General features: G+C 53.5%; 2 protein-coding genes across 3 annotated transcripts; both read left to right on the top strand.

Annotated features, from left to right (window-relative positions):
- The first annotated feature begins 690 nt into the window (after window positions 1-690).
- AOC2 (amine oxidase copper containing 2) lies at window positions 691-7,092 on the top strand. 2 transcript variants are annotated; one of them, XM_068529755.1, is made up of 4 exons: window positions 691-3,536; window positions 5,500-5,785; window positions 6,017-6,146; window positions 6,482-7,092. In XM_068529755.1, exons 1-4 carry the CDS (start codon window positions 1,949-1,951, stop codon window positions 6,746-6,748), a joined length of 2,271 nt encoding a protein of 756 aa, XP_068385856.1. In that variant the 5' UTR covers window positions 691-1,948; the 3' UTR covers window positions 6,749-7,092. The 2 variants fall into 2 exon arrangements, with proteins under 2 accessions (XP_068385856.1, XP_068385857.1); XM_068529756.1 differs by lacking the exon at window positions 6,482-7,092 and having other exon boundaries at window positions 5,900-6,131.
- Window positions 7,093-7,710: 618 nt separating this feature from the next.
- On the top strand, window positions 7,711-13,882 carry AOC3 (amine oxidase copper containing 3). The gene is made up of 4 exons (XM_068529753.1): window positions 7,711-9,426; window positions 10,934-11,219; window positions 11,639-11,768; window positions 12,505-13,882. The coding sequence occupies exons 1-4, from the start codon at window positions 7,827-7,829 to the stop codon at window positions 12,778-12,780; spliced, it is 2,292 nt and encodes a 763-aa protein (XP_068385854.1). The 5' UTR covers window positions 7,711-7,826; the 3' UTR covers window positions 12,781-13,882.
- Window positions 13,883-16,975: the final 3,093 nt, after the last annotated feature.

Raw genomic sequence — 16,975 nt, forward strand, 5'->3', positions numbered from 1 at the left:
TGCTGGGCAAGTCAAAACCATAGAAGAGTTGCCTCTTATCTCAAATCTTCCAGAGATGTCACTTGTTACAGCTTTTGTGTTAACCCTCATCAACCCCCACTTTTATTCTACCACTACTGGAGAGTCTGCTGGTGATTCTCTGTGTCTGTTTCTGACTTTTATTCTACCCCCGTCTCTGTCTTCCAACCCCCAATCATTTCCATCTGGATGCATCATTTTTCCTCCCAGTATGCTATAGAGAAGGAGTTAGGATGCTGTCTTCCCATGAATAGTACTCAGTAACAAACCAATTGCATTTTAGTTGGGCAATGCCCCTACCCACCCTCAGACCCCTTCCAGCTAAAACTGTTCCGTCCTCCAACCATGTGTTTCTCAGTTTCCCTTTTTGTTTGTTGGATTGTTCCCATGTCCCTCCTCCTCACCTTACCACCCTTGGATCGTAATGTAAAATTCTTTTACCATGTCAAGAAATTATTAAAAATACAGGTACTTTGACCTCTTTCTAAAGCTGCAGACCCTGATGCGATGCTCTGATGGCCAGGGACATACCCACACTTACGTGTGTGCACATTGGGACACCCACCTCCGCATATACCTCCAGCCACCCTGTTGGGTGTCTTTATACCAACTGAGCTGCCTCTTTTCTCTGGAATAATGGAAAGGCTGAGGCTTCTGCCTACTGAGAGGCAAGGGTGGGTCCTTCATTTGTCTTCAGTCTGAATTAAATGAAAGTTAGCTCTTCCCAAACCTAAGCTGCCTTCTACCCTCACAAGATCCCAGCTCCTTCCTTCCTTCCTTCCTTCCTTCCTTCCTTCCTTCCTTCCCCAGTGATACCCATGAACTGCCAGTAGAGGCTGCTCTAGTTCCGTGTGTGGGGAATTACCTGGTTCAAGGCACACCCGACCCCGTCATTTTCTTTGCTCTATACTAAAAGTTCCATCTGAATAATGTCTTAAGTTTCTTGCAGAGATGCCAGGGACTTCTGGTTTTTGGTTTTCAAATGAATTGGAGGGCTATCTAGGACCTTAGCTCCCTCTGAAATAAAGTTTCCTTAACTTCCACCTTGCAGAGTAGCATTTTGGTATCCAATGATCTGGTATCTGTTGTCTCTGCAAAAAAAGATTTAAGGTCTTGAACAACGGAGGAACATCTGCTCAATTCTGTTTCAGAGATCAGTACGAGTAGCTGACAATTTTTGAATGCCTACCCCGCGTCAGACTGTTAAGCACTTTACGTGCCTGATCGCATTTACTGTCCATGAATCTCTAAGGTAGTTTTATCCCTTCTTTATATGTGAGGACACTGAGACTTATGATAAGTAACTCCCCTCAGGTCACACAGCTTAGGGACCTGCGATTGGTGTACAAATCTGACTGCTGCGCCCAGGCCTTCACCACTCCTTTCTCACCGATTAGATGGTAGAGGCCTGAGACTACAGATCAAGGGCTTGGTCTTAGGCATCCGGCAGAACACAGTGCTTACTGCTGAACTGGATCCTGGAAATACTGGGGTGGGGGCGAGTGCCTGCCAGGAGGTAGGAAAGTGGACAGTTAGAGTGGTTGCATATAGTACATGGGGCTTGATTGGGTGTCTGAGATTTGCATTCTTCCTCAGACCCATTCTGGGTGGAAGGTGGAGTTTAGTGTATATACAAATGCTCTCTAATCTGGTCTAAATGATGGAGATCGGTAGTGGGTACTGACCGTGCTGCCAGGAGGAGTTCAGGGATTGGGAGAGGCTATGCACGTGGAAGTAGTACCTTGAGCCAAACCACGGAACAGAAAATTGGAGCAGAATTATATAAATCAAGGTCAGAAATTTCCCGTCCAGCCCACAGGGTGGAGTTTTCACTGTTCCGAGCCATCCTACTGAATATAAACCCTGACTTGATGTCAGTAGCTAGAAGGAGCAGCTGGTGGGACTCTCATTTCGGCTCTCGGCGTTCACCATGAATCTCAAGGTAGTCCTCGTGTTCCTGGCACTGTCCCTCATTACCGTCTTTGCCCTGGCCTATGTCTTGCTGACCAGCCAAGGTAGCTCCAGCCAGCCTCCCCGCTGCCCCTCTGTATCCTACAGTGCCCAGCCCTGGACACACCCTGGCCAGAGCCAGCTGTTTGCAGACCTGAGCCGAGAAGAGCTGACGGCTGTGATGAGCTTTCTGACCCAGAAGCTGGGGCCAGGCCTGGTGGATGCAGCTCAGGCCCACCCCTTCGACAACTGCGTCTTCTCAGTGGAGCTGCAGCTGCCCCCCAAGGCTGCAGCCCTGGCCTACCTGGACAGGGGGAGCCCCCCGCCTGCCCGGGAAGCACTGGCCATCGTTTTCTTTGGTGGACAACCCCAGCCCAATGTGACTGAGCTGGTAGTGGGGCCGCTGCCGCACCCCTCCTACCTGCGGGATGTGACTGTGGAGCGTCACGGGGGCCCCCTGCCCTATCACCGACGCCCCGTGCTGGGAACTGAGTCTGCCCAGATGTGGAAGCATTTGAAAGAGGTGGAGCTCCCCAAGGCACCAGTCTTCCTGGCTTCTGTCTTCAACTACAGTGGCTCCACTTTGGCAGCTCTGCACGCCACCCCTCGTGGCTTGCGCTCAGGGGACCGTGCTACCTGGATAGCCCTCTACCATAACATCTCAGGTGTTGGGATTTTCCTTCACCCTGTGGGGCTCGAGCTACTGCTGGACCACAGGGCCCTGGACCCTGCCCGCTGGGCTGTCCAGCAGGTCTTCTACCTTGGGCGCTACTATGCAGACTTGGGTCAGTTGGAATGGGAGTTTAAGGCTGGCCAGCTGGAAGTGGTTAGAGTTCCTCTACCCCTGCCAGTTGGGGCCTCATCGCTGCGATCGCGGGTCTCCCCAGGTCCTCTTCCCCCTCTTCAGTTCTCACCTCAGGGTTCCCGGTACAGTGTGCAAGGGAACCTAGTGGCGTCCTCCCTTTGGACGTTTGCCTTTGGCCATGGGGTGTTCAGTGGCATGAGGATTTTTGATGTTCGGTTCAAGGGTGAGCGAGTGGCCTATGAAGTCAGTGTCCAGGAGTGTGTGTCTATCTATGGTGCCGATTCACCCAAGACAATGATGACCCGATACCTGGATAGCAGCTATGGACTTGGCCTTCACAGCCGGGGCTTGGTGCGGGGAGTGGACTGCCCCTATCAGTCTACCATGGTGGACATCCACGTATTAGTGGGCAAAGGGGCAGTCCAGCTGCTCCCGGGGGCTGTGTGTGTGTTTGAGGAGGCCCAGGGACTACCCCTCCGCAGGCACCACAATCACCTTCAGAGTCATTTCTATGGTGGTTTGGCTGGCTCGGCCCTTGTAGTCAGGTCTGTGTCCTCTGTAGGCAACTATGACTACATTTGGGACTTTGTATTGCACCCAAATGGGGCGCTTGAAGGGCGGGTCCATGCCACGGGCTACATCAACACAGCTTTCCTGAGCGGGGGCGAGGAGAGCCTCCTCTTTGGGAACCGCGTTGGGGAGCGAGTGCTGGGGGCGGTGCACACGCATGCCTTCCACTTCAAGCTGGACCTGGATGTGGCAGGTGAGTGCCCAGGGAATGAGGATTGAGAGTTGGGGTGGGCCAGAGGGAAGGGAGACCCGCACATCAAGCCAGAAGAGGCAAGGGTGGCATTCCAGCACCATAATTTATTGTGGTAACAACAGGGACTGATCTGAGTGTATTCAACTGCAGTCAGCCTAAATACTGGGCTTACTGGGTATTTGGCAAAAGGTAGAGAGGGTTCCCCCGCCCAGCCCCTCTGACCCGCTGCAATTGTGAAACCAAACGTAATGGCTGCGCTGTACTAGCTGGCTGCCTTAGCCTGTCTGTGGGTGGTGAACTTGCCCTGCCTGTCTGAGGCTGGACACGGCTGGAGTTGGGGCTCTGAGTTCTTCCTAATTCTGAGAGTCAGTGGAGGTGGGGAAAGCAGGGGCCTGAACAGAGATAGGGAGTAGTCTGTCTAAAGAGCTTCTCAGAGTGGAGGTGGTCCTGGGGCCTGAGAAAAGGAGGTGCTAGCTGGGGGCTGCTCCACAGGATTTCAGACAACTGAGGATACAAGACGGGGGCCCCATCCGCCTCCTGGGGAGGACCATCCCATTCCTGCCAGCACATGTCATCACAGTGGGCTCTGGTGACATGGCAGGCGTGCAATAGGCTTGCTGCAAGTGTAGAAAGGGATTTCTCAAGTAGGGCTCTAAGCACAAAGGGGACTTAAAGCTCCTGACAGATTTTTGTCCAGGACAGAAAATAATTAACTTATCAAGTTAGACTGTTAGGCCCAGAAAGAAAATTAGGAATCCATCAGACCCTCTCCATTTTACAGTTACGGAAACTAAGGAGGGTGGGGGGAGATGGGTCAGGAAGTGGCTGCCCAAGTATAATGCACTGTAACTCAGCATGTTTCTTGTGAAACATTTCCATATTCTCTTGAGTATAAAGATGGCGTGTGTGTGCCTCTGTGTGTGTGCGCTGTGCGGGTGGAGGGGAGAGAGCTAAGAAAACAGCATGATTGAAATGCTATTTTAAATCATGCATTTAAACTAGGTTATTCTTTGACATATTTGGAATATGACTATTTTCTGATTTGAAGTTTTCTTTCCAGCATTTTGGCATTGAAGAGCCTTGTCTTAGGACATAAAATCAAATAGCATTTATTGGACCAGCGTGCAGCACAGGCTGGTGCTGTGGGCCAGAGAGTCTGTGTCAGGTCCCTGCACACAGGACAACCGGCAGGGGCACTGGCTTCAGGAGAGTTCCCTGTGTGCCAGCACATTCATATGAGTCATGCCAAAAGGAACTAACAGTCCGAACCTGCAGAAAGAGTATAAGTGTTCCAGGGATCTCCCAGACAATTTAAAGATATAAATCTACTTCCTTTGCAAAAAAGACAAAGTGGTACCTGCCATATTGAGAAAAAAATCAAAGTCTCAGAGCCAGGAGGAGTATGCAGGGCACCACGGAAGGGGATTGGGTTTTTCCAGCCGGCTTCTCCAAGACAAATATCCCTTTCATAGTTAGAAGAATGTTATTAGCCACCTGTGTGTGCTTTTCCATTTATAGAGCTCAGCCACAGAACAGCTTTTCTTATGCACATTGTAGCTATTCACCAAGTGAGAAATCAGAGAAGCAAATAATTGGTCCAAAGTCTATTGGGTAGACCAGTGCCAATAGAACTTTCTGCAATGATGGAATGTTGTGTGTCTACCTTGTCCAATATGTTAGCCACTAGCCACGTGTAGCTATTGAGCACTTGGAATGTAGCTAGTGTGACTGAGGAACTGAATTTTTAAATTGAAAGAGCCACTTGTGACCGGTGGTAACTGTTGGACAGGGCAGGTTCAAAGAAGGCGGGCTAGCCTTCAAGTCCAGACCCGGCTCCCAGCGCAGAGTGCTCTCTGATGAGCTCTGCTGCCCTTTGTCAGGCCAGTGCAGGGGGCATCACGGAGAAAACAAGGGACCTGTCTCACCTGCTGTGGAACTCCTCTCCCTCCCCTCACCCTGGCAGGGCTGAAAAACTGGGTGGTAGCTGAAGACGTGGTGTTTAAACCTGTGGCAGCCCCTTGGAGTCCGGAGCACCAACTGCAGCGCCCACAGCTGACTCGGCAGGTCCTGGGAAGGGAGGACCTGACAGCTTTTTTCTTGGGGAACCCCCTTCCCCGCTACCTTTACTTGGCTAGCAACCAGACTAATTCCTGGGGTCACCAGCGCGGGTACCGAATCCAGATCCACAGCCCTCTTGGCATACACATGCCCCTGGACAGCGACATGGAGAGGGCCCTCAGCTGGGGGAGGTGAGGAGGGCCCTGGGCACTGGGTGGTAGGGAAGGACTGGTCCCCTCCCCATCCCAGCTCTTGAAGACCCCAACTCACTAACCTCGATCGTTCACCCCTGGACCTCTTCTCAGATCCAAGTAGATATGGGACGGGAATGGTCTCACACAGAATCTGATCCAAAGGACTTCTGGGCTGGTAAAGGCCCTTGACGTTTTCTGACACCACCTTCCTACAACATTCCTGGTCAGATACCAGCTTGTGGTGACCCGGAGGAAGGAGGAGGAGTCACAGAGCAGCAGCATCTATTACCAGAATGACATCTGGACACCCACTACGGCCTTTGCTGACTTCATCAACAATGAGACCCTCTTAGGAGAGGTTGGTAGCCCTAGGGGCAGAGGAAAGGAGCTCCCCTAAGCCTGGTGTCTTGGCTGCCCGGCCCCTGGCTGTAGGATGGAGGGAATGGTAGGTTTCCAGTTCTTAGATTAGGGGCCAGGGAGTTCCCTGATGACCAGCGTGGGTCATCCCTCCTGGGGGTGAGATTAGCCCTGGGACCACCCTACAGCTTCTCACGTGGATTACCACGCCTGTTATTTGGGCCTGTGGCTGGGCAGAGGTGGAAGCAGGGCTGAGACTGGAGATTGGGGATTGTGGCTGAGGGGGGGTTCTCTGGGTCTCGCCTCCAAAGTCTCCAGCTCTTCCTCTTCCTGCAGGACCTGGTGGCTTGGGTTACAGCCAGCTTCCTGCACATCCCCCACGCTGAGGATGTCCCCAACACAGTGACTCTGGGGAACAGAGTTGGCTTCTTGCTCCGACCCTATAACTTCTTTGATGAGGACCCCTCCATCTTCTCCCCTGGCAGCGTCTACTTTGAGAAGGGCCAGGATGCTGGGCTCTGCAGTGTCAATCATGTGGCCTGCATCCCCCACCTGGCGGCCTGTGTGCCGGACCTGCCCCCTTTCTCTTACCAAGACTTGTAGCGCTGAGTGTGTGGTGGGACATGGGCGGGGCAGAGAGGGGGTGCCGAGACATGTACCTTCCTCTGTGTTCCCACTTTCTGCTCCCCTGACACTCGACCCTTGGGAAACCACCTCCTACCACGTAAACCCCCATATATCCTTTGGTTAATTCTTATTTCCAGTTCATTTTTAAAAAATGATGAATTTATACAAATGGCGTTGTTATTAAAATACTCAAGCAAAAACACCACAAATTCTACCACTCAGAAACAGCTAACATTCACATTTCGTGAATGTTATACCAGACATTTCTTTAATGCATGTGCATTGAAATGGAAGAATAGATAGAATTTTGTAAAAACTGATGGTGTGTGTAATTTATAATAAAAAGTATTACAAGACTTTTACTTGAATTTCTTCTCTTTGACTTTTGAAGTATCTAGAATCCCCCAGATAATATTAAGGACGCTGGCCAAGGAAATTAGCCATGGAGGAGAGGGGGCAAGGGGGACAGACCTGGCCAAGAAATGCTGCTTGGGAAGCTGAAGGGCTGGGGGTGGGGTTTCCTTGGAAGGAGGACAATAGTTCCAAGTTGCAGGAAAGGGAACATCTGGCCCTGAGAAATGGGCGCTGGGGAAAGAAGTGGGGTGGAGGGGAAAGAAATGGGGCGGAGGGGAAAGAGGGGCTGCCTCCTCCCCGGCGTTTCTGCGCATGTCAGTGCAAGTCTGTGCTCAGGCTGGTCAGCTGCATTAGTTTGAAATCCCCACCACCCCTTCCTCCTACCCCAGCTCTCCCCTGTTCCAACCCTGACCCAGAGAGCAGAATGTGAGTTGGAGCCTGGAACACAAAGCCATGTAAGGTCTGTGGAAATCACTGCTGCCCTGCCTTAGGCCCGCCTCCCAACCCCAGCCCGCTCCGCCCCCCTCCCCAGCCTTCCCATGCTCTTCCCATCCTCAGTCTCCATTGCGTCGGAATACTGAGAACCTCAGCCAGAGTCTAGGAGCCACCAGTACAGGGAGCAAAAGAGACCCTCTTCTGCTGGCCTGAGAATACAAGTCTCCACTTTGGTTCAATCCTCTGTCTCTATGTTCATGGGACAATGAACCAGAAGACCACCCTGGTGCTCCTCGCTCTGGCTGTCATCACCATCTTTGCCCTGGTGTGTGTCTTACTAGCTGGCAGGGGAGGAGATGGTGGTGAACACAGCCTGCCTCCCCTCTGCCCCTCCGTATCACCAAGTGCCCAGCCCTGGACACACCTTGGCCAGAGCCAGCTGTTTGCAGACCTGAGCCGAGAAGAGCTGACGGCTGTGATGAGCTTTCTGACCCAGAAGCTGGGGCCAGGCCTGGTGGATGCAGCTCAAGCCAGACCCTCAGACAACTGCATCTTCTCGGTAGAGCTGGAGCTGCCCCCCAAGGCTGCAGCCCTGGCCCACCTGGACAGGGGGAGCCCCCCGCCTGCCCGGGAGGCACTGGCCATCGTCTTCTTTGGTGGACAAGCCCAGCCCAATGTGACTGAGCTGCTGGTGGGGCCGCTGCCGCACCCCTCCTACCTGCGGGATGTGACTGTGGAGCGTCACGGGGGCCCCCTGCCCTATCACCGACGCCCCGTGCTCATGCGAGAGTACCTGGACATAGACAAGATGATCTTCAACAGAGAGCTGCCCCAGGCTGCTGGTCTCCTCCACCACTGCTGCTTCTACAAGCACCAAGGAGGGAACCTGGTGACCATGACGACAGTCCCCCGTGGCTTGCAATCAGGGGACAGGGCCACCTGGTTTGGCCTCTACTACAACATCTCAGGGGCTGGGTTCTTCCTGCACCCCATAGGCTTGGAGCTTCTGGTAGACCACAAGGCTCTGGACCCTGCTCGCTGGACCATCCAGAAGGTGTTCTTTCAAGGCCGCTACTATGAGAGTCTGGCCCATCTGGAGGAGCAGTTTGAGGCCGGCCTGGTGAATGTGGTGGTGATCGCAGACAACGGCACAGGTGGGTCCTGGTCCCTGAAGTCCCAGGCGCCTCCGGGTCCGGCTCCCCCTCTGCAGTTCCATCCCCAGGGCCCCCGCTTCAGTGTCCAGGGGAGTCAAGTGGCCTCCTCACTGTGGACTTTCTCTTTTGGCCTCGGAGCTTTCAGTGGCCCAAGGATCTTTGACATCCGATTCCAGGGAGAACGGCTGGCTTACGAGATCAGCCTCCAAGAGGCCTTGGCTGTCTATGGTGGAAATTCCCCAGCAGCAATGCTGACCCACTATATGGATGGCAGCTTTGGCATGGGCAAGTACTCCACGCCCCTGACCCGTGGGGTGGACTGCCCCTATCTGGCCACCTACGTGGACTGGCACGTCCTTTTGGAGTCCCAAGCCCCCAAGACACTACATGATGCCTTTTGTGTGTTTGAGCAGAACCAGGGCCTGCCCCTGAGGCGACACCACTCAGATTTTCATTCCCACTATTTTGGGGGCCTTTTGGAGACAGTGCTGGTCTTCAGATCTGTGTCGACCTTGCTCAACTATGACTACGTGTGGGATATGGTCTTCCACCCCAATGGGGCCATCGAAGTCAAATTCCATGCCACAGGCTACATCAGCTCAGCGTTCCTCTTTGGTGCTGCCCGAAGATACGGAAACCAGGTTGGGAAGCACACGCTGGGCACGGTCCACACCCACAGTGCCCACTACAAGGTGGATCTGGACGTGGGAGGTAAGACATCCTGGCAGAGGCCAGGATCCCGGATAGGGGGCTGAAGGGTTGCCTCTATTTGCTTTGGGGTTGATGGAAGTTTTCCAGGAAAGGAAGATCTGAGTATATGTTTTGGAGTTTCATGCTTCCTCTTTTGCTGGTTGGGAGAGAGTTGGCTGCTGAATTTTACTGAGATCTTAGCTCATTGGCTGGGTGCAGAGCTGCCACCCACCCTCCACATGACCTCATCAGAAAATCTTGGGAAACAGCTAAGCTCAGAGAAGAGGCAGGATCCAGGCTAAGTGTCCCCTTTGCCCTCTTCCCTCCCTGGCACTTATATGGGTCCCACTTCAGTGAGGCAGCCATTTGCTTTTCAGCTTATCTGTGTCTAGCCTGCATTGTAGGTATTGGGGAGGATCTGTTTGCATTCTGCAGAGTCCCTGGCACCTGCAGACCAATCGTGGAACACCCCCGGGGTATACATTTCCCTGGGAGGTGGACCTTTCTCCTCCCTGAGTTTCCATCTCTGGGCACAATACATTTAAGTGTGAGGGGTAGAGTGGATACTGTGGAATATCCCAGATAGTTCCTGGAGTTGGTGGTCACAGAGAGCCAAGGGTTACATGATGCCTTGGAGTCCTGGTCATTTCACTGTCGTTCCCCACATTGAGTTCATCACCAGACTTTTTTCTGCCTCTGAAATATCTCCAACCCCTCGCTTGGCCCCGCTGCCGGTCCCCTGTGGGCGCCAGCCCTCTCTTTGCTGCTTCGACTCTTCTTCCTCTCAGATCCATGGTTCACCCTGCGCTCAGAGGGACCTACCAGCCCATGCCAGCCTGCTCCCTTACACGCTTCCCACTTTCCCCATCACCTATAGGATCCTGTCCACAGAAGGACCTACAAGGCCCTTCCCTTCAGAGGACAGCTACTGCCTGCCTTTCCCATTCTTCCCTGTGCTGCTTAAGCCACACACCTGCCCATGTCACACCACATGTGACAGTCACGCTTCTTTGCTTTTGCTCCTGTTTTGCCCCTGCCTAGAATGCCCTGCCATGTTATCTCTGCTGGTGACATCCTCTAAGGCCAGGCTGAAAAGTGGCCCAGGAAGGCCTCTATTCTTGCCTGGACCTGTGTTCCTCTAACCTTCAATCTTGAATGTGCTCCTCTCACACTACAGTCCCTTCAGGGCTTGGCCTCTCTGGGGCTTCTGTGAGAGCAGGAGGGTAAGGACGTTGTTTCATTCATCAGTGTGTCCCCAGCGCTGAGCACAGGCCTCTCCACTAATGAGTGTGAAAGGATGAAGGAATGAAATCCTTGAAGAAATATTTCACAGGTCAACAGGTTTGGCTGAAAGATTGGGACATCTTGGGGAGAGGGGAGAGAAGCAGGGGGCACACTCAGTCTGGCTTTCTCTTTGGCCCCCACTCTGAAGCCAGATAGGGGACAGAGTCCAGAGGGGGCAGAGCAGCTGCGTGACCAGTCCTCCCTTTTCCCCCTTCCCCCCACCATCTCCACTTCACCCTGGCAGGACTGGAGAACTGGGTCTGGGCTGAGGACATGGCTTTTGTCCCTACGGCGGTACCCTGGAGCCCCAAGCACCAGATACAGAGGCTGCAGGTGACCCGGAAGCTGCTGGAGACGGAGGAGCAGGCCGCTTTCCCCCTGGGAGGTCCCTCCCCTCGCTACCTGTACCTGGCCAGCAATCACAGCAACAAGTGGGGACACCCGAGGGGTTACCGCATCCAGACAGTCAGCTTTGCTGGGGAGCCCCTGCCCCAGAACAGCTCCATGGAGAGAGCCGTCAGCTGGGCGAGGTGGGTGATGGGGTGCGGTATGCGTGTGGGGCGGGGGAGGGGATGAGAGTGGGAAGGGAGTGTTGGGAGGGGCAATTGGGAACTCAGTTCAAACTGTACACGAGGTGAGTGAGTGAGGTAAGAGCTCAAAAAGGATTTCCTGGTTATCCAAAGGCCCACAGTGGATACATGGTCCCCTTGGAAGGCTAAAGCCCAGGTGGGAAAAGTCTTTTCTGTTTTGGGGCGGGGGGCATGTTGTGAAATGGCAAGGGATGAACAGGAGGACATGGAATGATGTTGGGCCACCCACCAGGGTGGCGTCAGAGTGACTGTGTGAACGAGATGGGAATGCTGAGGTCCATGGGCTCAGCTCCCTTCCACGATGATCAGGCAGCAGGATGGGCTTAGTGACCATGGAGGCCTGACCAGAGCATCTCTAGGTACCAGCTGGCTGTGACCCAGCGGAAGGAGGCAGAGCCCCGCAGCAGCAGCATCTTCAATCAGAATGACCCCTGGGCCCCCACCGTGGACTTCGCTGACTTCATCAACAATGAGACCATAGCTGGAGAGGTCAGGTGGCTGTGGGAGGCTGAGGGAGGGGTTCGGGGACACAGAGATGAGCCCCACCTTCTCTTGGGGAGGTCCCTGAAAACCATCTCCTCAAGGACGGAGCTGACTCCTGCCTTCTGTGCTTTTGTGGATCTGATCACTACCTGCTGAGGGAATCTTCCCAAGCTGGAAGTTCATTTGCAGACAGTGGCTGAGGCTCCAGCCTATCCTCAAGACTCTACAGCTCTCTAAGTCTCAGCGTCGTGGACTGAGTCCTTTAAGGGCCCCAGGACTCAGGAGGGCTGGAAGTGACCAGGGAAGACCACATCTCTTATATCTAAAGCTTCTCTGTTGCTGGCTTGACCATTAAAGCATTAATTTCCAAGTTAATTTCTGCCTCCCAAACCCTGATCTTCCCTCCTCATCCTCCTTCTGTCAGAGTTTGGGAGCTCTCGTTGAGTCAGGGGAAAGGAGCTGAAGTTGCCTGTGGGTGTCATCATTCCTCTGGGGGTGTGTAGGCTGATGGTGATGTCATGGGGAATGTCAGAGATGGAGGGTGCAGGCTGGGATGGGGGGCAGGTGTTGCTCCGAATATGAAATTGACCATTTATGCATTGATTTCTGGACTAGTAGGAAAAATGTTGGAAGACTTAAAATCCTCTCGAGCAAAGCTGGACTGCCAAAGTGAATCCTGGGAGAGGCGGACGTGTCCTTAGCAAAGCCAGACCTCACGATCCTCTTTCTTCGCCCCCATTAGGACTTGGTGGCCTGGGTGACAGCCGGTTTCCTGCACATCCCCCATGCAGAGGACATTCCCAACACAGTGACTGTGGGGAACGGCGTGGGCTTCTTCCTCCGACCCTACAACTTCTTTGACCAGGACCCCTCCTTCGATTCTGCTGACTCCGTCTACTTCCGGGAGGACCAGGATGCTGGGACCTGTGAGGTCAACCGCCTGGCTTGCCTCCCCGAGGCTGCGGCCTGTGCCCCCCACCTCCCTGCCTTCTCCCACGCGGGCTTCTCCCACAACTAGGTGGATGGGGAATGTGGTTGGGACCCCAGTGCCAGGGAGTGTGGGGAGGGGAGGGGATGGGCACTGGGCAGGGCAGACTATGTCTTCTCCCTCCTCACATCCCGGGGGTCCTCTTTCTCCCATCGTCCTCCCTTCCCTCCCCCTCCCTTCTGGGAGCATCCTGAGTCTGTGATGCCTGACACCGGGGGCTCTCAGCTCTGTTGACCCCAGACCTACTAAGTTCCTCTTGCAGAGAGGAAAGGAATGGCCAGCCAGGAGCTTGGAGTCATGGTTAAACTTTCCAGAAGACTCCTGTTTTTGGTGTTTTTTGTTTTGTTTCCTTTTATTTTTGCTTTCTGGGTTTCCCAAATCTTCTTAGCCACCCCAGGTTTCTCTTGAGACTCCTCAGTCCTCACTTGGGAGGTGAGGATGGGGGCTCTGCTATGGGGATAACCGCCAGGAGGCCCTGGGGCAGGGTTCCTGCCAGGCCCGTGAATCTAGGAATCAAGCTGGAAGGGGCTCTTTGGCCCATGTTTCCACTCATCCTAGTCCTCCTTCTTTCTTTCTCCCCTCTTGCCTAGCCTCCTCCTGTTCCTACCTGTTCTTATGAAATCCTGGGATTTCCCTCCCAGCCCTGAGGGGATGTTACTCAGCCCTCATTTCTCACCTCTGGTCTCCTCTCCTGGTTCTAGACCTCTGGAAGTCTCAAAATGCAAAGGACATCTAGTTTGAGAGGACAATCCCCGTCTGTGTCCCTGTGTCTGGGAGCTGCCCCTACCCCCAGTCCTGGGGCACAATGTGTTTCCCCACAGTTCTTTCTGCCCATTTGTGTAGGCCTGCCTTGCATTCTCTGGCAGAGGATGGTCATGGAGACAGCAGCAGCTCAAGTTAGCACTTTAGATGGCTTTGCGGGCGCAGTGGTAATGAGGAGTGGGCATTTTGTGCCAAGTCTGTGTGTGACCAGTGCCCTCTGTGCTCTGCAGTAGCCAATATGGGAGGCTGGGTGGGCACGAAGGATGAGAAGCAGGAAGACCAGGGACTCCAGTCATAGGGCCAGGGGTTCAATCACGTGTGAGCATGCAAATGAGCCAAGGCCTCTGGGGGTGGAGCCTCCCTGGCAGGCTGTCCCTGTGGAGGGGTGGGTGGGAGCAGTCTGGATTGGGGGTCCCTCTACAAATAGCCAGGGATGGGAAGCAGCAGAACTGTCGTCCCTAGAAGGCTGATTAAATAAATTCTGATGCAGCCTTACAAAGCAATACTACACAGCTGTAAAACTAATTATATCTCTTTATAGGGAATAATCTTCCAATGAACAAGGAAAGGCACAGAAATGTGTATAGGGCACTTCCATTTGTGTTTTACAGGGAAGGATCATATAAATACACATTTTCATATCTTATAGATGCATATTCGGAAGACACGGGTAACACTGGTTGCCTCTGTGGAGGGGAACCAGGAAGTTGAGACAGAGGAGGGAGGAGACTTAGTACTATATACCCTTTTGTACATTTGAATTTTGAACCATGTGACTGTATTACCTATTCATTTATTATTATTCAAATAATAAATGGGCCCAAACAACACCTGACTTCTTTTTTTAAACTGACTTGTCTTTTAGGAAGGGGTTGGGGTAGGGGGGAAGGGTAGAGTGAGTTAAGAGATAGCCCCAGGGACTCAATTTTCTCAAGTATTTGAGACCCAGAGAAATGGGTGTGGCCTCTGGTAACTGCTTTGCCTCCTCTTCCCTGTACATCTCCAAGAAAATGTTAAACCTCAGTCAATGTCTCTTTTGCTCTCTTTCACTCCCTCTCCCTGTCTCTCTCTCTCTCTTAGAAGTGGGGGCAATGAGAAGCACTGGGGAGGGGTGACTTCTGCCTGCTGGAAGCCCAGGCCAGGCTAGGAGGTGAAATGCAGGAAACAGATTTCGGACACTGCTCAGCTTCTGACCAGAGGGAAATCATATCCAGGGAGCAGAGACAACACAGAAGCTTCTGCTACCTTCTGTCCTGCCCCAAGCCCAGGTTCACTTCTGGGTCAGTAGAACAGCGGATAGAGACGAGTTAGTGAGCTGGAGAGAAACTAGGTTCCAAAGAACAGGGAGAAAGACTTCAGTCAGGAGGGAGGGCCAGTGATGGCTGGATGACTTTATAACACAGGCTGGGGTGGAAGCCAGGGTGACAGAGGACAGAGAGAGATTGAGGACAAGGAGAGACTGAAGACTGAGACCGAGGAGAAAAAGGCGTGTTGTGGCCACCGTGGCTCTGATACCGAGTTTATGCTTCTACTTTCTCTGACCTGAGTAATTTCATTTCTCCATTACATGCTTATGATTTTGTCTCCACCTCCTCTGGCTCCTGTTTATGGTCAGTTGCACAACAGTCAGTGTTGGAGGGAAAAGGAGTAAAGGAATGCTGGTGTCCACCCCTCATCCCATCCTGTTTTTATAACATGACACTCATTGCCTTGAAACCCATCTCCAGACCAAGAGTGTGAGTGTTTGCAAGCGGTGAGTGTGCGTGTGAGTGTGTGTGAATGCTCGCTCACAAGCTTTGATCTGAAAAAGGGACTGTGGTGTGTCTCTCAGTCACATCATGGAGATGACAACCCTGGCCCAGGCGTCAGTGGACATGTAGATCGTGAGCTCATCAGCCCAGCTGGGGTCAGGAGGGCTGCAAGGTGGACCTCCAGCCCCCTACCCCACCCGCTCTCTTCCTAAACCCCTGAGGCTGGCTGGATTGTTAGCCTCAGACTTCTGGTCAAGCCATAGGAGGGAATAGTAACCCAGGATGTCAGGTTCTGAAAGAACTGGTGTCTCCAAGGCCAAGATCTTTAGGACTTGGGCCCATTGCCCTAAGCGGAGCTGGACAAGGGGACGCCTGAGGCTTAGGTCAGGGGCATAACTGGGACTTCCAGGACTGTAGACATGGGACGCCCCTGTGAGGAGCGCAAGATGTGCTCGCCTGCCTCTGCTCTCCTCCGGTAGCCCCCGGGAAGGGCTCGCTCTGAGGGTGCAGGAGAAGGATTCCTACATGCATTCAACAAAGATTTCCCCAGTGCCTCTTACATGCCAGGTGCCTTGAAAGGCACTAGGATACGTTATGGAATAAGATGCACAATGTCTACCCTCAGGGACGAGAGGGGCCAGTAAAGGGTCCATTGCATCAGGGAATTTTCCAGGGGAGGTAGGAGGAGGACATAGCAGGGGCTCCTAACCTGGACTTAGGGATTGGGGAAGGCTCCCTGAGGGACCTGATGTCTAAGCTGATCCTGGCAGAGGAGTAGAGGTTGGCCGAGGGAGAAGGAAGAGAGCGGAGATAAGGTTCCAGGAAGAGGGAACAGCATGTTCAGAGGCCAGGAGGTGACAAAGTGGCCCCATCCAAGTACCCAAGTTCATTGACATGTGTGTGGGCTGTGAGCAGAGCCTGGAGGGCCAAGCAGGGGGCAGAGGAGGCAGGGCCTTGCAAGCCACAGTTACCGTAAGGAAAATGGGGAGCCATGGAAGGATTCTAAGCAAGGGAGTGACAGGGTCAGTGTTACCTTTGAGGACATTGCCTCTGGCCCAGATACAAAGAATAGAGTTGACAGAAGGCTTAGGCGCAGGGAGGTGGGTCAGGGGGAAGAAATGATGGTGGCCTGAATTCTGGGTGAGGCTGGGGGAGGACTCCTGTGAGAATGTGGCCCAAGGAGGCCCTGTTTGCAGAGTGCCCGGATCAGAACCCCATCCTGGATGACCCCCTCCCACCTCCCAACTACTGCTGAGATCACAGGGAAAGTAAGAAAGGATGCCTGGTCACTGACTCTGGTCCTTGCTTCTGTGCAGCCCCTGACCTCCTGAACGGAGGAACATTGCTATTTTTTTTTTTTTTTGGCCTGCGGGATTTAGTTCCCCTGCAGCAGAAGCACGGAATCTTAACCACTGGACCGCCAGGGAAGTCCCCTGTATGTCATTCTTCTGAGGAAAGTCTCCCACCATCCCAAGTCACCCAGTGCAACCTTTGTGTCCTTGTGTCACCTACGAGTCTGTGCCCTTTCTCACTCATCCACCCAATCAGACACCGAGTCCTGTCAACTCCACCCGCCACATCGCTCAGACCCCTCCCTTCCTCTCTGTCCTCGAGGTCACTGGCCTCATCCTGGCCCTTTGTTTCCTGTCCAGTGTCCTCCCCCCTGTCTGTCCCACACCCGAGCCCCACTGCACACTGGAGCCAGAGCCATG

Source organism: Eschrichtius robustus, chromosome 20, assembly GCF_028021215.1.
Source record: "Eschrichtius robustus isolate mEscRob2 chromosome 20, mEscRob2.pri, whole genome shotgun sequence".
Classification (NCBI taxonomy): Eukaryota; Metazoa; Chordata; class Mammalia; order Artiodactyla; family Eschrichtiidae; genus Eschrichtius; species Eschrichtius robustus.